The sequence below is a fragment of the Orcinus orca genome, chromosome 12 (assembly GCF_937001465.1).
Source record: "Orcinus orca chromosome 12, mOrcOrc1.1, whole genome shotgun sequence".
In the NCBI taxonomy this organism is placed as follows: domain Eukaryota; kingdom Metazoa; phylum Chordata; class Mammalia; order Artiodactyla; family Delphinidae; genus Orcinus; species Orcinus orca.
Window position 1 is genome coordinate 87,550,576 of NC_064570.1, and position 24,749 is coordinate 87,575,324.

A 24,749-nucleotide genomic window follows, 5' to 3' on the forward strand; every position below is an offset into this window, starting at 1 on the left:
AATTTGTGATTATTTTCAATGCTTGAGATAACTTCCTAATTATATCATTGATACTGCATTAGTGACCTCAAAATGACTATAGAAGGCTAAAAATTATTTTCATATTATGTAGATATCTAGTTCTTGAATATCGCTATGCAAGTTATAAGGAAAAATGAGAGGAATAATAGAAGGACCAATGAATGGGACAAAGGGTTGAATAATGAAGGCTAAATGAGAGACTTAGAGAAACAATTAATGCCAGGCTGTAGTAAGTTTAGGAGAATAGATGACTTCATTCCTGGGATACATTTGTAAAACAATATCAGGGGCTTAAAGTTGAGGAGGAAAGATGTAGTAATGTTAGGCTAATGAGCAGTGTTTACAGAGGTAGGTATTTCATATTCAAAGCTGGGAAAGCACAGAAACTCAGTTTATTGGCCCATGAAAGGGCCAGTGTGAACGCTTTGCTGAATGCAATGGAAGTAATATGTATTATGTATGTTTTAGAGATTAAGAAGAGGACCTCTGAAATTCAGGGTCTTACTTGACCTTTCCTCCCTGTGTGACCTTGCACAGGTTACTTACCCTTTCCAAACCTCTGACTCCTCATTTGTGAAAGGGAATAATTATAGGGCTGCACTGAGGATTAAAAGAGATTATTCATGTAAAAATAGTTCTTAACAAAGTTCTTACACCAAATGAGAGCTCAGAACAGGTTAGACATTACCATTGTTAGAGTGGTATGGAAAGTATGTCATAGGGATGATGGGGTTCAAAAGACAGGGTCTTCTGAGCTACAGGGTTAACAAGGGGGAGAAATCGGGTGGAAAATGGGAAACATGGCATTCAGGGATGGAACCACTCTGTGGCAATCAGTCTTCCATAACTCTTTGAGAATCAGGCAGTATGTTTAAGAGCCTTAGTTTTATAATTCATAAACAGCAGAGTCATTCTCAAAGCAAATACTTCTAACTGTGTAACATTCAGAAAATTGCTTTTTTTAAAAGAGGATTAAAAGTCTCAGAAGCCTTCTCTTAAAAATCAAGACAGAGATAATAATAGTACTTTTGAGAGCATTGCTTGGCACATAGTAGTGATCAATAAAAGCTAGCTTGTATTGAGGATGATCCTGAGTCTCCACACTCCCCTTCCATCCTCTTCCCCTCCTTCCCTCTCTCCACCCTCCATTCCGCTCACCAAATTATCTGTATTGGAGAGATGAATATAGACGTTGATCATATTTTTCTATCTAAGCCTGGGACACAGAAATAACAGGCAATGTAAACAGCTTATACACTTAAAAATTAAACTGTTAAGGGTCATGGTTGCCAAAAAATATCTTTGTGATAATATGAAAACTGAAGGGAACTAGTGGGAATGTTGTGGACTAACAACCGTTTGGAAATGGTTGTTAATTAATTAATTAACTTCGTGGACCGGAGATAACTGAGCTTTACCCAGAACATCTGCACTGTTTTGGAGACATGTCATCATATTTTGAAAGAGTGGCAATTGTCAGCTGCCTACGACGCTGCTGTCAAAACCAGAGGCTTTGAATTGTCTACTTTAGTAATAGTTCCCAAAGAGGTCCAACAAAGTCAACTGGTTGTCACTAAATTCATCTCACCCCCACATACAATGCACCTACAACCTGAGGGAAGGTTTGAGTCCAGAAAATAAGAGTGACATTTTGTTTTCTTCCTTGTGCTATTGCCCATGCATGTATGCATGTGTGTGTGCCAGTGTACACATACATTTTTATCATCTGCTGTTTACTTCTACACAGATATCCCATTTGCATCACAAAGTCAAGTGTACAAACTGACTCCATCACCCTCCCATTGCTAAACTCATCTTCCTCTTGGGTTTCCTGTTTTAGTTTCTGTCCCTTCCATTATTACAGGTTACTCAGACTTGAAAACACTACTTTCCCTCTTGAGGTCTAATTTCACCCTAAACCACAGTCCACTCATTGCCAACTCCTGTACCTCCTAGTTCAGAAAGTCTTCCCCATCTAGTCCCTCCTTTCTTTTGCTATTGCCAGCATCGTTGATTTGACCCTGAATTTCACCACCTGAACTATTGACATAGCTGTTTAATCTGAATTCGCAATGTCTCACTCTTCCTAATGCAAGCTATCTGTACATTGCTGGGAGCTTTGCATCCCTGAAGGACAATTCTAATTTGCTGCTTCTCTGCTCAGAAAGGTTTAGTATCTCTGGCTGCAGAATGAAGTTTAATCTCTCTATTCTGGCATGTCAGCCCCTGTGATCCTCCTCCTGCCTCTCCACATCTATTTTCTATTACTCCCCTTCATGCATTCTGTCCTCCTGACCAGCTGAACTTTAGACTTTTCTCTGTATACTTACCAGGCTGTTCCACTGTTACCCTTACTCATGCTTTTGCATCTTTCTTGTGATATAACATGCTCATTATTTGCTGAATGAAATAATCAATTAATTAATTCACTAATTTTCCCAGTTGGAATGGAAACTCAGTGAATTAAGGATCTACATCTGATGCATTTGGATCCCCCTTGTGCCTTCAGCAAAGATGACTTGAAATATTTTTTAAACAAATGAGTTTTTAACCTTCCTTATCTCAGTTAAGGATTCTAAAATCATTTAACTGCATGCTTTTAACAATAATATTCATGTTAGGTTATAGTTTTGTGATTTTTTTTGTTGATACATTATTCATCTAGTGTACAATTTTCCATATTGTAGGAAATAGTTTTCTCTTGTCACCACCATCTTTCTGCTTCCAGGAAATTGATCCAAACCACTCTGTCCTGTCACCATCCAGGCTTCAAACTGTTCCTATTGTCATGGCATCATATAGGTCACTTTTTTCTCTAACTACCATATTTGCTTTCTTCTACATCATATTTCAAAGTTTGTCTGTTAGACAAGGATGTCTTTTGTTACATGTGAATGTCCTGCCCTCTACTAACCTACTAAATTGTAGGTTGAAAAAAATCACTATGGAATATTTGAAATATCTGACAAAAATAGATAGTTTTATTTCTGAGAGGTATGTTGATAACAAAAAAGGACTTACCACTAAAAATATGAATTATTTTAATCAATATGAAATTATAATATTAAATTAATAATATATCAGTTTGGTAATGTCACTTTTAATAGTTCCCAAAATAATCTCTATGATGACCATAGTAATGTTATTTAGATACTCAAGAATTTTTGTAACATTTAAAAAATCATGATGCAAAACTTCAGATTTTTTTTTTTTGCTTATACTCTAGCTATTCTCAAATAAAACATTAAATTCATGCTAGCATTTGTACTTGGTGTAGTAAATATATTTGAAAAATATATTCTTCATGAAACAGCAGCTTATCACAAGCAATGATTATTTTTTAATGAACAAAATTTTAAAGTATTTGATACAATCAATATTTTCTTTTTTATTTTTTTTTTAATTTTTTTTTTTTTTTGCGGTACGCAGGCCTTTCACTGTTGTGGCCTCTCCTGTTGTGGAGTACAAGGCTTCAGACGCACAGGCTCAGCGGCCATGGCTCACGGGCCCAGCCGCTCCACGGCATGTGGGATCTTCCCAGACCGGGGCACGAACCTGTGTCCCCTGCATCGTCAGGAGGACTCTCAACCACTGCGCCACCAGAGAAGCCCACAATCAATATTTTCTGATTGGCAGGTCAATTGCCATATGGAAAGCTATTTTTAAAATTATAATTTAAGATATGTCCATGAGTTAGCAGTGTTATTATTGATATTTATCATTTTAATAGTAGGAATGTTCTACTAAAGTTCACCCTTGAAATGATAGCTACCTACTTTTCAATAATTTGCAGTTCTCTCCTAAGCTTTTTCTTTTTTTTTAAATTTTATTTATTGTTTGATTGATTTTTGGCTGTGTTGGCTCTTCGTTGCTGTGAGCGGGCTTTCTCTAGTTGTGGGGAGTGGGAGCTACACTTCATTGCGGTGTGCGGGCTTCTTATTGCTGTGGCTTCTCTTGCTGTGGAGCACGGGTTCTAGGCGTGCAGGCTTCAGTAGTTGCAGCACGTGGGCTTAGTAGTTGTGGCTCACGGGCTCTAGAGCGCATGCTCAGTATTTGTGGCACAGGGCTTAGTTGCTGTGTGGCATGTGGGAGCTTCCCAGACCAGGGATGGAACCCTTGTCCCCTGCATTGGCAGGCGGATTCTTAACCACTGCACCACCAGACAAGTCCCAGCTTTTTCTGAAGTGTGTTAAAGTTATGTATGATCATTGAAAATATAATAGATAAATTAAATAGAAAATTAGATACAGCTGAGAAAATAATTAAGTACAGGAAGTTGGATCTGAATATTTGAATACAGAGAGACAAAGCAAATATGGAAGAGAAGTTTAAAATATGCTGAATAGAAAGAGAATGTGTAACATAATTTTTCTAGCACATTTTTGATTATTTTGAAACATCAACCATGGAATCCAACCAAGAGAGATATAATATCTTCAAATTGTGGAGAGAAACTAAATTTCAGTCTACAAATATTTGCACAGTTGAAGTTTCATTGAAGAATATGATCCAAATAAATATATCTTCTGAAAAAAAAACAAAAACTAAGAGGTTTTACCAGCAAGAGATACTCACTAAAGCAACATGAAAAATAAGTACTTCCAGAATAAGGAAAATGATTCCAGAATTAAAATCAGAAAATCAAAAAGGAAAAAAAACTGTCTATATAAAACAATAATTTGAATATATTCCTTGAGTTGAAACAAAACAGTACATAAAAAAATGCAAATTCTTTCAAATGCTCCATGATATGATTTTTAGTGAGTTAAATTTGTCCTCAGCTTTCTCCTTTATGGTAGCAACTTATCTGTCAGTCATCTGTAAATTGATTTTTGCTTTGGACAGGGATGTTCTATATGCTCTGCCTGAAAGAATCCACAAAAGTTTCATAAGTGTCAGGATGCTTAATTTTCACAGGAACGTATTTCCCATTCTTTAGCACTCATATATTTAATCAAGACAGCTAGATACAATCTATTTTCCAGGTACTATGTAACAGTTATTATCAGCAATATATCACCAAAAATAGTAAATTGTTGAATAGATAAAGTATTTTATGGGAGAGTAAAGCAAACAAGCTCCTCATGGATTAAATTGTGATATCGTATTGGAGAATTGAAGTAACCTTGAGGCAGGGATATGAAGGCATAATGTTATCCTTGCCAGGTAAAGGCAAACTAATTCAAGAGTTCTCTGCTTGTTAGAATAGAGATATAGGCTTTGCTGAATTGATACTTACATACCAGGTGCCAGGAGACTGTTTACTTGGTCTAATAAAGTGATCACATCTGAAACAGTGCTAACATTGGAGTTATGCTTATGTAAGCTTAGCATTATACACTGTCATTCTCCAAAACTCATTCTCAAAGACCTCTGTACCAGCCACATGGAAGGGAAATATAATGGGCATATAATATAAATCACCAGGCTTGTACTTTTAAATCTCAATGGAAACATTGAACTCAATGATAATTTTAGTCAGAGCTCCTTTGGTGGAGCCATGAGGATAGAAGACAATTAGAAAGAATTTGGACATTGGAAATATCCTATCATTGGAGTCTTACAAAAGTTATTTCTGAATTTTTTGTGTGTTCTATTTCCAATGACTACCAATGACTTTAAGATTATGATTTGTCTTCCAAGAAGATATAAAGAATAGCATAACAACCATTTCATAGCATTTACAGTGTAAGAAGTAAAACATTACCAATATATTTGAAGCCATTCTGTAAACATTCCTGCCATTTCAGGAATAAACACTATACTGAATTTGTCTTTATCAGCCCCACGCATTTGTCTGTACTCTTAGTATATATCACTAAATAACATAATATTGCTTTATTTGTCTTAAAACACTTTGTACAAGTAATACCAAAATATCGTATATTAATGCATATATGTGGAATCTAGAAAAATGGTACAGATGAACCGGTTTGCAAGGCAGAAATAGAGACACAGATATAGAGAACAAATGTATGGACACCAGGGGTGGAAAGCCACGGTGGTAGGAGATGAATTGGGAGATAGGGATTGACATATATACAGTAATATGTATTAAATAGATAACTAATAAGAACCTGCTGTATTAAAAAAAAATAAATAAAAATTAAAATATATAATACCAACAGTATGTGTGCTTTTGCAGCTTGCCCCTTGTGTTCAATATTATACTCTAGAAGTTCATCCATGTTGATATTTGTAGGAGTAACATTTCACTGTTGTATAGTATTCATTTATATGCCTCCATCAATTTATATTCTCCACATTCTACTCATGAAAATTTAGACTTTCTTTGTAATTATTTTATTGTATGAATTATACTCTTCTGACTATTCTTATAAATGCCTTCTTAAGTACATATGCAAGCGATTCTTGAAAGATCTAGGAAAGCAATTGGTTCTAGTTTATGTACTTCTTAACTATTACCAGATAGTGCCAGATTGTTTTCTAATGTGTTTATACCAAATTTTTACTTACCCCAGTAAATATGTAACAGTTCAAATTACTGCACATCTTCACCAACACTTCCAATGATGAGACTTTTTAAATTTTGCTAATCTGAAAGCTATAAAATTATGTATCTAAGAGCAATATAAATGTGTATTTTCCTGAATAATAATGAGGTGGGGCATTATTTAAAGTGTTTCATTTTATGAAAATATCTTTGCTACAAATCCTTATTTTTTGTGATGTCTCATTCTCTGGATTCTGATTTCCATGATCATCAATGACTTGCTGGCTGACTATAATTTTCTTTCAATGTGAAATGGCTTTAGGAAAAATAGTAATAAAAGAAGTCAGGACAGGGGCTTCCCTGGTGGCGCAGTGGTTGAGAGTGCACCTGCCAATGCAGGGGACGCGGGTTCGTGCCCCAGTCTGGGAGGATCCCACGTGCCGCGGAGCAGCTGGGCCCTTGGGCCATGGCCACTGAGCCTGCGCGTCTGGACCCTGTGCTCTGCAGCGTGAAAGGTCACAGCAGTGAGAGGCCTGTGTATCGCAAAAAATAAATAAATAAATAAAAATAAAGTCAGGACAGAAGATCTAAATAGACATTTCTCCAAAGAGACATACAGATGGCTAAAAAGCACATGAAAAGATGCTCAACATCACTAATTATTAAAGAAATGCAAATCAACAGTATAATGATGTATCACCTCACATAGGTCAGAATGACCATCATCAAAGTCTACAAACAATAAATGCTGAAGAGGGTGTGGAGAAAAGGGAACCCTCTTACACTATTGGTGGGAATGTACCCTGGTATAACCACTGTGGAGAACAGTATGGAGGTTCCTTAAAAAACAAAATAGAGCTACCACATGATCCTGCAATCCCATTCCTGGACATATATTTGGAGAAAACCATAATTTGAAAAGATACATGCACCCCAATGTTCATTGCAACACTATTTACAATAGCCAGGACATGGAAGCAACCTAAATATCCATCAACAGAGGAATGGATAAAGAAGATTTGGTACATATACACAATGGATCATTACTCAGCTATAAAAAAAAAAAAGCCATTTGCAACATGGCTGGATCTAGAGATTGTCATACTGAGTGAAGTAAAACAGACGAGAAAGATAAATATCATATGATATTGCTTATATGTGGAATCTAAAAAATTGTGCAAATAAACTTATCTACAAAACAGAGATAGACTTACAGATGTAGAAAACAAACTTATGGTTACCAGGGTGAAAGGGGTGGGGTGGGAAAGATAAACTGGGAGATTGGGATTGACATATACACACAGCTATATATAAAATAGATAACTAATAGGTAACTAATTAGGACCTACTGTATAACACAGGGAACTGTACTCAATACTCTGTAATGGCCTATGTGAGAAAAGAATCTAAAAAAGAGTGGATATATGTATATGTAGAACTGATTCACTTTGTTGTACACCTGAAACTAACACAACATTGTAAATCAACTATACTCCAATAATTTTTTAATCCAAAATACTAAATTAAATTAAAAAGAAACTTTTTAAAAAAAATTCAGTATCCCAATCCATATGACAGTTATATTTTTAAATTAATAAATTATCATTCTTATGTCCATCTTATGGCCATGTTTAGACAGCATGAGTTGTATACTCAGTGCCTGATCACCCCACCCATGATAAGAGCAAGTTTGGGTATCAAAGTGGAGGTCTGGGTCCTGGGAACTGGAAGCTTAATTGTAGATTTACTTGTGAATTTCTATGTATCTTGCCTTAGATTAATGATTTTCAAACATATTGAGCAAACTGTTACTCATAAACCTTATATAGAAATCAGAACAGAGTGGAGCCACTATAACTGAAGCATCACAGGAGCCCAGACTTACTCTGCCATCAAATACTGGGCAAGGTTATTCTGAGGGGGAAGGGAGAAAATATATATATTAGAGACTAAATAAGAACATAGGGACAAAGCAATAGACAAAGTACACATTAAAAGTTTTATAATGTTCTATGTAAGTCAATGGCAACATGTTTGAAGACTTATCTGAAAGAGATGATATTTTTAGAAAAAATAAAATTAACAAAATGATTCAAGAAAAGACAAAGACCAATTAGCAGATGTATTAAAGGAGGCAAGCAAAATTAAATAATGAATGTTCAAAATGCAGAATAGAATAATGTGGGTAGCATATAGCTAACTTGGAAAATTATAAAATATTGGAAGGCAAGTTAAAAATGATCTTATATGCCAAACTAAAAGGTGACTATTTTGCTAGCAATGAGGGACCATTGAAGACTCTTTTAAACAGTAACATAATATGATCAAATTTGTGTTTGAATAAGATATATTTAACAGGAATTGAACAAAGGAGGAACTTAAGTCATGAGAACTGGTTAGAAAGTATTTGGAAGAATACAGACAGGAGATGAAGAAGGCATTACAATTGAAGGAAAAACAATAGAATTAAATAACTGATAAGATGAATGATGTGGGTGTGGGGGGATAGGGACCAAAAGAAAAATGTGGGATGACTATGCAAGATTGTTATTTGAACAACTAGGTAGATGGAAATTCTAAAATTAAAATTCAAAACAAAATATTAGAGGTATGTCCATTCATTCATCAAACATGTACTGAATATCTGACAAAATTATACTAGTTTTTGGCAACACAAAAAAATTAAACTGTGATAGGGAGAGTGGCCAAGATAGCAGAGTAGGAAGACCCTGAGCTCAGCTCCTCCCATGGGCATGCCAAGATTACTACTATTTACAGATCAATTATTGATGAGAAAGACCTGAAGACTAGCAGAAAAGCTCTTCTACAACTAAAGATATAAAGAAGAAACCACAACAAGATGGATCAGAGTTACAGAGATGTGGAATAGTCAAGACCCACACACTTGGGTGGGCAACCCACAAATGGGAAGACAATTACAATTGTAGAGGTTCTCCCCAAAGAGTGAGGGTTCTGAGCTGCACATCCGGCTCCCCAACCCAGGGGTCCTGCACTAGGAAGATGAGCCCCCAGAACGTTTGGCTTTGAAGACCTGTTAAGCTTAATTTCAGGGGAGCCTGAGAACTGTGGGAAAGAGACTCCCCTCTTAAAAGGCACACACAAAATCTCACACTCTCCAGGGCCCAGGGCAGAAGCAGTAATTTTAAGGAGCCTGGGTCAGACCCACCCACTGATCTTAGAGAGCTTCTTGGAGAATCAGGAGGTAACTGGAGCTCACCCTGCAGACATAGACACTGGAGAGAGGCATTCTGGGGAAATAATTCTACCTCATGGACACTGGCCCTGGTAAGTGCCATTTTGGAATCCTCCTTCTAGCTTATTATGCTAGGACACAGCCCTGCCCACCAGCCTATCTGCACCCGTACTGGGACAACTCAGGCCAAGGAGCTAAAGGCAGGGCACAGCCACACCCACCAGCAGTTGTCTGTCTTAAGACACAGTGAGACCACAACCACGCTGGGACCCAGGCCTGTCTGCCAGAGGGCTCAGCAAACCAGTGTACTGGCATTAGCCCCAGGACCCAGGCTCACACACAATTGGATGAGCACCAGCCCCGACATCCCCTGATCACTGGCTCAACCCACCAGGAGGTGGACACTAGCCCCAGGACACTGCAGTGGCACAGCCTGCTGTATCAGGACACTATTCACCCACCAGCAAGCCAGCACCAGCCCTGGGATCCCTGGACACCAGCCATGCCCACATCATAAACAAAATGCAAGAGGAGGTAAAATCTTATGGACACATTACTAATTTTTTACAATAAATTATAGTGTACAGCTCCATCACAGAATCTTTTTATACAAAGCCACTAATGTGAACACTGAAAGAAATCTGTCATGTAGGTCTTTAATCTTGATTTAACAAAGTTTGTACAGTAGCAAATTATATCAAAAGTCTAAAAAAGCACAGTGAGTTTTTTGTCATGTTCTAAAATTTTTATTTACATACCATAAAAATGAATTGCATATAAGAGAACTCCCATATGGCTATCAGCTGATTTTCAGCAGCAACTCTACAAGTCAGAAAGCAGTGGCATGATATATTTAAAGTGATGAAAGGGAAACCTACAACCAATAACACTATATAGCATGGCTTTCTTTCAGATTTGATGAAGAAATCAAAATTTTACAGACACACAAAAGCTAAAACAATTCAGCACCACCAACCACCTTTACAAGAAATGTTAAAGGGATTTCTCTAAGGAAAAAAGAGGCTACAACTAGAAATCTGAAATCTACAAAATATTAAATCTATAGTAAATGCATATATAAGGATAGTAAATCAGTCATGTATAAATCTAGTAGGAAGGTTAAAAGACAGATGCAGTAAAATCATCTATATCCACAATAAACAGTTAAGGGATGCACAAAACAAAAAGATGTGAAGTCTGATGTCAAAAATAGTAAGCATGTTGAGGGGGAGTAAAAATTCAGGATTCTTAATTCATTTGAACTTAAGGTGTTAGCAGTTTACAATAATTATATATATAAAATTATATATATATATATATATATATATCCCGATGACTACAAAATAAAAATCTATAATAGTTAAACACAAAAAAAGATAAAGGAATCCAAACATAACAATAAAGATAGTCGTCAAATCACAAGGCAAGATAGCAAAACAAGAAGAAAGGAACAAAAAGAGAACTACAAAATGTCCAAAAACAATTAACAAAATGGCAACAATTACATACTTATCAATAATGACTTTATTCCATGTAAATGGAATAAATAGTCTAAACAAGAGTCATGGAGTGGATATATGCTGCCTACAAGATAATCACTTCAGATATAACACAAACACATGCAAATGGAAATTTTTTTCTTTTAAAGCCAGGATACCAATACTTATATTAGACAAAAGAGAATTTAAAATAAACACTGTAACATGAGAAAAAGTACATCACATAAAATCAAGGGAGTAACCCAAGAAGCTATAACAATTGTAAATATATATGCATTCAATATAGGAGCACCTAAATACATAAAGCAAATATTAACAGACATAAAGGGAGAAATTGACAGTAACACAATAATAGTTGGGGGTGTTACTACCCCACTTACATCAATGGACAGATCATTCAGACAGAAAATCAATAAGGAAACACTGGCCTTCAATGACACATTAGACCAAATGAACTTAATATATAGATATATAAAGGGAATTCCCTGGCAGTTCAGTGATTAGGACGTTGTGCTTCCATTGCAGGGGGCACCAGTTCGATCTCTAGTCAGGGAACTGAGATCCTGAAAGCTGCATGGTGTGGTCAAAAAAAAAAAAAATAGAAGTCTATAGAACATTCCTTTCAAAAGCAGAAGAATACACATTCTTTTTAGGTGCACATGGAACATTTTCCAGGACCAATCACATGCTAGACAAAAAAAGTCTCAGTAAATTTAAGAAAATTGAAATCATATCAAGCATCTTTTCCCAGCACACACTATGAGACTAGAAATCAACTACAAGAAAAAAACTGGAAAAAAACACAAACATGTGGAGTCTAAACAATATGCTACTAAAACATCAATGAATTACTGACTAAGCCAAAGAAGAAATTGAAAAAAATAAAAAACACTTGGAGACAAATGAAAATGAAAACACAGTGATTCAAAATCTGTGGGATGCAGGAAAAGAAGTTCTAAGAGGGACACTTATAGCTATAAAAGACTACTTCAGGAAACAAGAAAAATCTTAAATAAATAAACTAACCTTACACCTAAAAGAACTAGAAAAAGAAGAAGAAACAAAATCCAAAGTTAGTAGAAGGAAAGAAATCATACAGATCAGAGGAGAAATAAATGAAAAAGGGACTAAAAATATAGAAAAGATCAATGAAACTAAGAAACGGCTTTAGGGAGATATAAACAAAATTGATAAACCTTTAGCTATATTCAACAACAACAAAAAAAAAATGAAAGAAAAGAAAGAAACAAAGAAAGAGAGATGACCCAAATCAATAAAATTAGAAATGAAAAGGGAGAGGTTACAAGAAACCACAGAAATACAAAGGCTCACAGTATATTATTATGAACAAATACACCAATAAAATGGACAGCCTAGGAGAAATAGACAAATTGCTAGAAATGTGCAGTCTTCCTAGACTGAACCAGAAAGAAATAGGAAATATGAACAGACTGATTACTGGTAATGACATTGAACTAGTAATTACAAAAATAAAGAAGAACAAAAGAAAGAAAAGAAACCAACAAACAAAAGTGCAGCACCAGATAGCTTCACAGGTGAACTCTATCCATCTTTTAGAGATTAATGCCTATCCTTCTCAGACTATTCCAAAAAAATGAAGAGGAAAGAACATTTCTGAACTCTTTCTATAAGGACAGCATCACCAAGTTTGGCAAAACTGGACAGAGATATCACAAAAAAAGAAAATAACGCTGATGAACATAGATGAAAAATATTCAACAAAATATTAGCAAATCAAATTCAACAATATATTAAAAGGATCATACATCACAATCAAGTGGAATTTATGCCTGGGATGCAAGGATGGTTTAATATTTGCAAATCAATCAGTGTGATACCTTACATTAACAAATTGAAGAATAAAAATCATATAATCATCTCAATAAATGCAGAAAAAGCTTTTGAAAAAATTCTATATCCATATATGATAAAAAAAAAACCAACTCTCAGCAAAGTGGGTTTACAAGGAACAAATCTCAAAATAATAAAGGCCATGTATGACAAACCCACAGCTAATATCATACACAATGGTGAAAAAGCTGGAAGCATTTCCTTTAAGATCAAGAACAAGTCAAGGATGCCCACACTCACCACTCTTATTCAACATATGTTTGAATTCCTAGCCATATCAACCAGACAAGAAAAATGAATAAAGACATCCAAATGAAAAGGAAGAATTAAAACTAACACTGTTTGCAGATGATATGATACTGTAAATAGAAAGTCCTAAAGATGCCATGAAAAACTGTACTAGAGCTCATTAATGAATTAAGTAAAGATGCAGGATACAAAATTAATATAGAGAAATCTGTTGTATTTCTATACATTAACAACTAACTACTAGAAAGGGAAATAAAGAAGACAATTCCACTTGCAATCATATCAAAAAGAATTTAAAAACCTAGGAATAAATCTAAATAAGGATGTAAAAGACCTGTACTCAGAACACTATAAGACATGGATGAAAGACACTGAAGTTTGCACAAACAGATGGAAAGGTACACCATGTTCATGGATTGGAAGAATTAATATTGCTAAAATGACCGTATTACCCAAGGCAATCTCCAGATTCAGTACAATCCCTATCAAAATACTAATGGCACTTTTCACAGAACCAGAGCAAAGAATTTAAAATTTTGTATGAAACTCAAAAGACCTAGAGTATCCAAAACAATCTTGAAAAAGAAGAACAAACCTGGAGGTCTCATACCCCATGATTTCAAACTATACTATGAAACTAAACAACATGTTACAAAAACAGACACATACATCAATAGAACAGAATAGAAAGCTCAGCAATGAACCCACACTTATATGAGTAACTAATCTATCACAATGGAGGCAAAAATATGCAATGGGGAAAAAACCAGCCCCTTCAATAATTGGTGTTGGAAAAACCAGACAGCTACATCAAAAGAATCAAACTGTAACTCTCTCTCATCTCATGCACAAAAATAAATTCAAAATGGATTACATACCTAAATGTAAGACCTGAAACCATAAAACTTCTAAAAAGGAACATAGGCAGTATGCTCTTTGAAATCAATCTTAGTAATTTTTTTTTTAGATATGTCTCTTTAGGCAGGGAAAACAAAAGCAAAAATATATAAATGGAGTTCCATCAAACTAAAAAGCTTTTGTACAGTGAAGGAAACTATCAAGAAAACAAAAAGGCTACATTATGGGAGAAGATATTTGCAAATGATATATTCAATAAAGGCCTAACAACCAAAATATATAAAGAACTCATACAACTCAATATCAAGAAAACAAACAACCCAACTTAAAAATGGGCAGAGGATCTAAATAGATATTTTTCCAAAGAAGATGTACAGATGGCCAACAGACACATGAAAAGATGCTCAGCATCACTAATCATCAGGGAAATGCAAATCAAAACCACAGTGAGATATCACCTTACACTTATCAGAATTCTATTATTGAAAAGACAACAAATAATAAGTGTTGATGAGGATGTGTAGAAAAGGGAGCCCTTGTGCACGGTTGAAGAGAATGTAAATTGGTACAGCCACTGTGGAAAACAATATGGGGATTCCTCAAAAAATATTAGTGGAACTATCATATGATCCTTTTCACTCCTTGGCATTTATCTGAAGGAAATGAAAACACTAATTAGAAAAGATATAGGTACTCCTCTATTCACTGCAACATTAATTACAATAGGAGAGATATGGAAGCAACCTAAGTGCCATCAGTAGGTGAATGGATAAAGAAGTACTGGTATATAAGATTCTTTGAATGACTTTGATGTGGAAAGTTCAGGACATAACAACATAACAAAAAAGCATAAAGACTAGTCAAAAGTTCTACTCCATCTACATGTCTTAATAAATGTGATATAAAATTTTTTAAAAGTACTTGTATATACGTACAATGGAATATTAGCCATAAAAAGGAATGAAATCTTGCCATTTGGAACAACCTGAATGGATTTACATTGCATTATGCTAAGTGAAATAAGTCAGGCAGAGAAAGACAAATGCTGTATGATTTCATCTATTGAGGAATCTAAAACACAAAATAAAAACAAAACAGAAATGAGTCAAAAATACAGAGAACAAAGGGGATTGCCAGAGGGGAAGTCGTTGGTGGGAGGGAATAAATACATAAGGGGATAAATAGGTAAGGAAGACAAAAGGTACAAAACTTCTAGCTGAAAAATAAATGAGTCATGGGTATGAAATTTACAGTGTATAGAATATGGTCAATAATAATGTAATATCTTTGTATGGTGACATATAGTAACTAGACTTATCATGGTGATCATTTTGAAAAGTATCGAAATATAGTATCACTATGTTGTGTAACAGGAACTAACATAGTGTTGTGTGTCAACTATATGTCAAAAACAATCCCTCCCAAACAAATACCCATATAAAAATTGATCAGATTTGTGGTCACCATAGGTGGGGGATGGGGAATTGGATGAAGGCAGTCAAACGGTACAAACTTCCAGTTATAAGATAAATAAGTACTAAGGATGTGATGTACAACATGATGTATATAATTTACACTGCTGTGTGTTATACATGAAAGATTTTAAGAGCATAAACCTTAAGAGTTATCATCACAAGAAAAATTTTTTTCTATTTATTTAATTTTTATGAGCTGGTGTATGTTCACTAAACTTCTAGTGATAATCATTTCATGATATATGTAAGTCAAATCACCGTGCTGTACACCTTAAATATACAGTTGCTATATGTCAATTATAGGTCAATAACACTGGAAGAAAAAAATTAAGCCATGATGCCTACATTTAAGGAAATCACAACTATTACATAGTGAGTCATACAGGAAAATGTCACTGTACAGTTTAATAAGTGCTGTAATAGGAATATATAGCAAGTATTTGTGATAATAATAAGGAAGTATTGTCAATTTGATATTGAGAAGGAAGATCAAATTAAATAAAAAAAGCAACAAACTGTTTTGGATATACTGAGTTCAGGTTGCCTATTTTCCTTCCAAATGGGTCTATATAGTAGAGAGCTGGATATATAAGGTCAGAAGCTATCTGTGCTAAAGATAAAAATTTGAGTTTTCAGAAGCTAGAAAGGAGCTAAAGTTGTGGGAACAAATGAGATCACGCAGGGAAATTTTCTAAACTAAGTGAAGGAGAAGGTATAGAAATAGACTAAAGATTGATAGCTACTATGAAAACATGTTAAGTACAGTGTGAGATATTGATGGGTCTTTGTATCTTTCTTGTCCTAGCTTTATTTTTACTACGTGGAAGGTATTTTTGGTGTGTTAAACGATGTTTTACTTGGTTTTATTTTGAGGGAGGTAGGGTTATAGCTTTAAAGCTTCAGATTTTTGAGAGAGTCAAAGGGCAGATCATGATGATCAACCCTTCTTTGACAGAGAAACCAAGGGATAAAGAATAGTATTGCTAGATTGGCTGTGACAGTGAAGGATGAGAATTATTTTTTCACACCTTGTTTCCTTGTGCATTACTTTGGTCACATGCAGAGCAACTCTCCTCAGGCTTCAAGTTGAGGAATGAAGTAGCAGTGGTCAAAAGGAGAAATGTTAGCTCTGTCCTGATTTTTGCAAGTGCTTTCTATGGGGGAGAAAAGTAGATGCAACAAAAACAGCAGCTGTGCTAGCAGCAACAAGAGTAATTGATAATTCTCATCAGGCACTTAACAAATTGATAACTTTTATGAATTAATATAAATGTGAATGTCTAATATGGGGAAATTATCCAGGTAAAGGTAATAATTTAGTCCATGAGACTTGGGCTATCCAAATCTAAAATAATTTTTATAATTCTAAAATAGGAAAATATATGATGTAAAAATATTTACTTTAATTTATATGTTATTTATTCTACAGTGCTATGATGATATTACATATATAAATAGTATAGGTACTATATATACTTTTATATATATATATAAATCTTTAAGACACTGTAGTTTCTCATCATTAATATGTATAGCATTTAATTCTATTTCATTGGCCTTAGAACTCATTTTTTTAAATTTTGGAATAATATAGATGATTATAACTTTTGTGTCTTTGAATATTATTGGTTACATATATTATTTTTTAGTGATGAATCCTTCTTCAGGAAGAGAGATACATGGACTTATTGACTGGTGATACTCTTTTTAATCACATAATTTAATAAAATTAGAATCATAAAAAAGGAATGTAATATTTTTAAACTAAAAACAAGATAAATAATTTCATTGCATTTGTATGATGTTCTTTCTGGAGAAAGTAAGAAAAACTGAACAAAAACATTTCAATAGTAATAATTTTTAATGTCTATTGAGTAAATCAAATTTATTTCCATTATAAAGGAGCAATAGCAAACAATATTATGTTTCTTCTAATACCAAGAATTACAATAAAGATATATGGGTAATTTGCGATTCACTGCATTTGTAGCTTTATTTGTATGTTAGTATGTCAGTTTCTGGGGTTAGATCAAGGAGGCCTTTATACAACATGAGAGGAGTGTGCCTCATATGTAGACAAGGTGTTCCATTTCTATTCAGAATGAATAACACTTGTGCTCTCAGCTGCATTGTGTTCACAGTAAAGGTATTAATCTCTTCTGTGTTTTCTTTATCATAAAGTACTCCATGGTGGTCTCCTGGACAAATTTCAATTAACTGACTATAGTTCTGATTCATACTTTAGAAATACATTTGGCAATAAAAATTAAATTCATCCATATTTTTAACATAATGTGCTTCAGACTCAGTACTGAGGTTCCATAGCTTCCTTTGACAATTTGAGAGTTTTAAATAATATAAGGGATTTAAAAGATCTTTCTCCTGGGTTAATTTATTGGATTTACCCATGACTCAGACTGATTTTAAATTTTTTAAGCATGTTAAAGTTAATATACTTTGTTATATCAATCTATATGATTTTTCATACATTTAAACATTACAGATATCTATGTTGTAATCAGAAGCCACTAATTAATTACTATATGACATATTTTGTAAGATGTTTAATACATATTTCCATATAAAAACCTTGGGTTTTTTTTCCATTTATAATTGGAAGAAAAATAAATTTAAAGTGTATTCAAATAGCGTTGCCGAAGAAGCTTTTGGAAGCAGCAGGAAAACACTCTACCTAACCCCAATTAGTCTTGTTTTCTACATTCAGGGCAGTTCTGTTTTTCAACATATCCACTAAACATGATGATAATGAAAATTAATATGGTTAGAAAGCAATTCAATTGCAAATGTTTATAGTTCATAATTGTTGTTTCCTGTCATAACTTTCGTAAAACCTGTCAGCTCTGAAAAGAAGGCTCAAGGAGCATGTAAGCTAGACACACGCACCTGAATTATACAGTAGCTATTCTCCTGCAAAGCAATGCAGAATTCATTTTTTAGCAAATTGAATTGTACTTTTATTGCTCTTGGTGAGTTCACTACTTCTCAGGATAGGTAAGCTTGATTATGAATCCAAATATTTTAATTCATATGTGAACCCTTATATAAAGAAAATTTCTTGTGGATTTATCAACAATGTGAAAAGTTTAACCACAAGAAGAATGCTAGAACCCCATCTCTATAGAGTTTGCTCATTCCATTTTAATTATAAGAATGTCTTTCTGTCCCTTTTTTTCCAAAACTACCACAAATGAAAATTTTAGCTATATTTTTATTTTCCTAAGAATGTTTTTGCCTAAAATGTATGAAACTCATCATGCCATAGGGAGCTGCAAAGATAAATCAAACACAAATCTTGCCATAGGAGAATGAGCAGTACAGAAGGCAGATGGGGTGGGTTTTTTTAGACATCCCCCCCATCCCCCCAACCCTGCTCTCATTGGTTCTTACATCTCACAGTTGCTCCTTGGTGCCAACAAATGTCAGGAAAAATCGTCAAGGGAACAGGGCAGTTCTGTAGTTCCTGAAGGTTTTTGACCAAAGATCTTAGATTATTACAACTAATGTTGATGTCACAGCAATGATTTCACAATGAAGACAGCTATCAGACACAGTAGGAAGGAAGGCCATTTAGAAAGGAGCCATTGCCAACAACTGAGTTGAAATGTAATAAGAACTTAAACAAGGGCAATGGCAGCAGAAGGAACACTGCAAGTTTTGATCTAAGAAAGAGGTGACAGGAAGCAGCAACTAGTTTGAGAAGAGATGGGTGGACAACCATGCTGAGTTTCTAGGCCTGGGAGAGTAGGTGCCAAGAGCAAAACAACAGAAGAGGAGCAACAGGAAAGACAGAGGTGGATTAGATGACCCAGAACAGCGCCTCGAAAACTAAGCATTATGGAGTGGTTGAAAGGGCCATCTGGAAACAAGCTGTCAGGCAGGTAGGAAGGCAGTCAATGTGTAGTGGTGTCATAAGAGACAAGGAAGGAGAAAGCTTTTATAAAAATAAGTCTTAAGTATTACAGAGGCAGGTGAGCATTATGGAAGGATTTGCAAACTGGGCCTAAAACCTTTGACAAAAAAGATCCAGTAAAATACAGAGCCAGGAAGGTAAATTTCAGTGAGATAAAGATTGTGCATGGAAGGCCAAGGAATGGTGAAATATATGATGTCACATAACTTATTTTTTATTACTTTATAGTTGATTTAAAATACTGTGTTAATTTTAGGTGTACAACAGAGTGATTCAGTATTTTTGCAGATTATACTCCATTATATGTTAATACAAGATAATGGGTATAATTCCCTGTGCTATACAATATATCCTTGTTGCTTATCTATTTTATAAGTAGTAGTTTGTATCTGTTAATTCTATATACCTACTTTGTCCCTCCCCCTCTTCCCTTTTCCCTTAAATCAGTTTACTAATAGATAAAGTATATAATTTGTATCTGACAATACAAAGTTATAGACAAAATCAGGATGTTAAAAATAAACTTTCATACACCAGATTATAATGTTGTAAACAAAATGAGGTACCATATCTAAAAGCAAGATTTGACTAGAAAATACTCTTCATATAAAAAGAAGCATCATTTGAAGAGGAGAAAGGATTTTAAAGACATGAAGACACGATTTTGAGAAAAATGTTTTTGTAGAAAGCTATCCTGTTGACCTCACCCTGCACCCTCTCCCACCCATCACATCTGACAGTGTTTAAGGATAGTTAAAACCCTATCATTCGGAAAGGAACATAACGGACCAACAGAGTCATGCATTCATATCTGAAAAAGCCAAAGCAGCCTGTGTGTGTGTGTGTGTGTGTGTGTGTGTGTGTGTGTGTGTGTGTCTGTCTGTTTGTCTGTCTGTGTCTGTGTCTGTGTGTGTGGAGAGAGAGATAGGGAAGAGATTGACCACTAACTATACCTCCATAGACAGCAGGGAAGGAAATGTCTACCATGGTCTAGATATGGACTCCTCAGGAAAGTCATTTGGCCTGGATTCACTTGATGTTCTGCCCCAATGGTTTTCCTAGTCAGGTGCTCAAGACAACCTTAGCATTCTCCTCAGCTGTCCTGAACTTTAGAGAAGCTTCCTCCCGACTCTAGGCCCATGACCTCACATTTCTCAGAGCTTCTACTATTGAAAACTTTTCGTTGTAATTCTTTCTTTGCATCTTTTGAGATATAAATCTTTTTAAAATCTTCTTGCCAGTTTGACAACCAAAGATGCCTTTCTTCGGGACCCAGAACCATCTCTTTGAAATGCAATCATCAATAAAGATAGTGGCCCTCTCTGTGGGCAGATAGGAGCCTTGTTCTAAGCTGTAAACTATCTTCTGTGATGAAGACATGAGAGAGTTTATGTTTTTAGGGGATAGGGCCAAATAGCGACACAGGTAGCCCATGGGCCCCCCACCTCAGCTCTTAAAAAATCTGCCACCTTTTGTTTCAGAGGAGTTGAGCAAAAGCTGAGTTCTGGCCTCTCTCCCCTATTTCAATAGCCTTGAATAAAGTCTTCCTTACCTCTTTCACTTTGTCCAGTGCAACTCTTGCTTTAACACAGGCAAGTAGTTGTTGGCAGCAAGAGTCTGTATATAATGTGAAAAACCAGAGGGGACCAAGTTAGAAATGAAGAGACAAAATCCTAGGAATTGTAGCTGGCAAAGGGTGTCTAAAGATTACACAAATGCTCATGAGTCATAGGGTTAAAATACAGGACATTCAGTTAAATTAGAATTTCAAATGAACAACATATAATTTTTTAGTATAAGCTTAACTCATGCACTGTTTGAGACATACACTAAAAAATTATGTGTTGTTTATCTGAAACTGAAATTTAACTGAGCTCCCTATGTTTTATCTGACATTCCTACTGTGAGAAAAACAGTTTTAAACATCTGTTCTTCCCAGAGAGCAGAGGACTGCTTACAACAGTATTGGTGGCCAGCTGTAATAGCTACACTTTACTATGAACTTCTCTCTCCTTTCTGCCCACTTTGCCCTCTCTGCAAAGCTCAAAGTGTCTGAAACAGCAGCTAGCTTGAGAGGAGGCTCTAAGAACACAAAAAGAAGAGAAACCAACTTCTTCCTGCCCGGAAAACAGGCAGCGGGTGACAGGTGCCCTGCAGGCCTTAGCTGGTTGGAGGGGGCTGGGGAAGTCATATCTCTAAAGGAAGATTTAAATGTTGATAAATTTCTTAGCCTGGATTAGCTTCTGTATCATTGTATAACTTAGAAAGAAGGTAGGACTCATAGGGACTGCCAAGTTTTCACCCAGAGGCAGAGAAAATTTCCCCCATTGTGAGAGAGACAAAAATAAAGTTCTAGCCTCCCATATATTATATTACACTTGTTCAATGTATCAAGTCTATAGATCTAAATATATATATGACAATAAAATACTTTCTAAATTTTATGTGCCTCCAGATTTTATGAGATTAATTCATTTAAAGAATAATTTTAAAAGGATAACTGTAAAAATTATTAATCACATTGCATATTATAGTAATACTACTTATAAAATATTTAAGTATTATTGACAAGCACTAAATATTAATGAATATTAATAAAATACCTCTATGAGACAAATTTCTAATCTTTTTTTGTTAGACTTTTTAAAAACTTTTTTATTGAGGTATGATTACATCAAATAAAATTCATGAATTTTAAGAGTGTAATTTGATGTACAGCCATTTGTATCACAGGATATTTTAAGAGTCTAATGAAAACTATTATTTCACATATGCAGGGACACATTTTTAATACAATATCACGGCATTTTTTTCATCCATCTAAAATTTTTGCTTAAAGTTTTTTCCTATGAACTGGTAGTTAATTACTCGAGACAATGACTTTACAAATTTATTATACTTATATATCTAAATTTCTTGAAGTTTGGCCAAATATCTATAAATACCAGTGTTATCATTTTATATGAATGTTAACTATAAATGCTATGTTCTCATCTACTTGATTAGCAATAAAATGCTATCAGAACATATATTAATATGACTTTTTTTTTTTAGATGCAGGTTTATTTTTTCCATCTTTCAATGGGAATTCCTACTTAGAACTGCCTTTTTGTACAACCCTGAGGAAGGAACGTAACAGAATTGTTAACATCTACTTGACTATACAAACAAGCACTTTGAATGGAACAATTCTCTACAGTGAGTATTAAATGTTTGACCTCCTATATGTCATGCTTCTTTCTCAAATATTAACCTACTGAATTAATGAATTATTAATTTAAATGTTTTGGGAAAACTTTTCTAGCCCAGTGAATGAAGTATTACCAAAAAGAAATCTTGTTTCTTTCTAGTGTTCTTTAGCAGTTTCTTTAATTTATGAGTCACTTAATGAAACATGACTTACAAACAGGCTCTGAACCAGCAAAGAAGAATACAGCAGGCATATAAATTTGACAGCATATGGCTATAGCAGTGAAACAGTAGTGCTGCAAATGTTTCAAATAGCATATTTTTTATAATATAAATAACTAACATGAATTGCATTCAATACTTGGTAACTTGGAAAAAAGTATTTCAAAGCTGGTATTCATTTGACAGTTGGGAAAATTCTTATCACTCTTTAAGCATTATCTTAAATTTAGCTGGCAAAAAAAAAAGTAGTATTAACAATATTTGTTTAAGGAAATACCTCCATGTACAGGGTTCTCTACATTTTGGTCTCTTACACTCATGGGCAAATACCACTAAAGTGTATTGCTTGCAATATTACAAATGTAACAATTGTTTTTTTCTCTTTTGAAATGAATACACCATAGTTTTAATAGTTCCCTATATTGGAGATACAATGTCTTCAGTACTTGGATAGATGATCCACTGTAAGGCAACTCATTATTTCCCAAAGGAGTTTCTCTTCCACTTTGAAATATTTTGCAAAATCGATTCATCTTACTGTACTTTCTAAACAAAACTTAAACTTTTTTATTACTTTAATATGAGAAAAATGCCTAAAAGAAGAATTTTTGGAAAACTGGGTATAGTTAAAAGCTTTGAACATTAAGTTAAAACTGGGAATTTATGTTACATTTTAGAAAGAAACTAACTTGTCAGAACTAGGCCAGCATTATTTATTTCCTAGGAGTGCGAATGCCCGTTTAATTGATAGCTTTAAATTATTTCATTAATTTATGTTTAAAAAAAGAGAAGAAAATAATAAAAGAAAAACTGATTTTTTATATGGGAAACCTAAGTGGTGATAGGTGACTATGAAATTTGGAGGTAATATTGCATTTCAGGGGGAACAAAACAAAACATAAAACAAAAGATATAAACGTAATACTTTAAAGCCACAAAGAAAGCAAAGTCGTTTTCTGGCTTTGCAGTGTTTTAAGTTACCTAGATATGGAAGGTGTTTCCTTGTGAAAAGTGTGCTTTTAGCAACTGAAAACAGCTCATAGCCAAAGAAGCAGACAACCTCTGGGAATTCTCCTACCCTGGGCCTGCGCTGCAGGCCCACGTCCAAACTGCCACTCAACTTTCTCTTTCTGAAGGCCATAGACATACATGCCATGTGTGTCCACTCTGTTCAAGCTGGTGCTCTAAAACAGTCAAACCTAAGCTGATGTTAGTGCCATACAATTAATTTTGCCTTTTGTAGCCAATGACCTACCAAAAAAGTCAAACTAGAAATTATTAATGAGAAAAGAGAGCCCTTGGAATAATGAGCAGCCTGTGTCTTTGTCTTACATAATTGTTGCTATCACAGCACTGGATGTGTGGACACTGTTTACTCAAGGGAGTTTCATAGCCTGTGAAGGGAGAAAATATTTTTGTCTGTAGCACATTCTTTTTGTTCATGTGTAAGTGGTAATTTAATCCCACACTCTTGGGAAGACCTCAGCAGAATGGTTTATGGGTTTGCTGTCTTCACTCCTCTTGGAATCTGTCAACCTCATAAAAGCCTCACAACAGATGAACACAAAGATTTTTGGGGTTCATTTAGACACCCGCGATTTTAAAGGTGTCCCTTAATTTGACTTCAGGACTAATTTTCTTTCCTTTGAAATCAGTATATTATGTGTAGGAGCAATTAAAAGTCGTGAGGAAATTAAAACAGATGTTAGAGTGTAAGGTTTTTTTGGTTTTTTTGGGGGGTAGAGGGGTTGCTTTTTACCTTTGC

General features: G+C 34.7%; 1 protein-coding gene across 2 annotated transcripts in view; it reads left to right on the forward strand.

Annotated features, from left to right (window-relative positions):
* EYS (eyes shut homolog) overlaps positions 1-24,749 on the forward strand; it is a 1,673,869-nt gene that overhangs the window by 1,269,041 nt on the left and 380,079 nt on the right. For both annotated transcript variants that reach the window (XM_049695235.1, XM_004282511.3), the window contains exon 30: positions 22,628-22,771. In XM_049695235.1, coding sequence (XP_049551192.1) covers positions 22,628-22,771 — 144 coding nt within the window. The remainder of the gene's footprint in view (positions 1-22,627; positions 22,772-24,749) is intronic.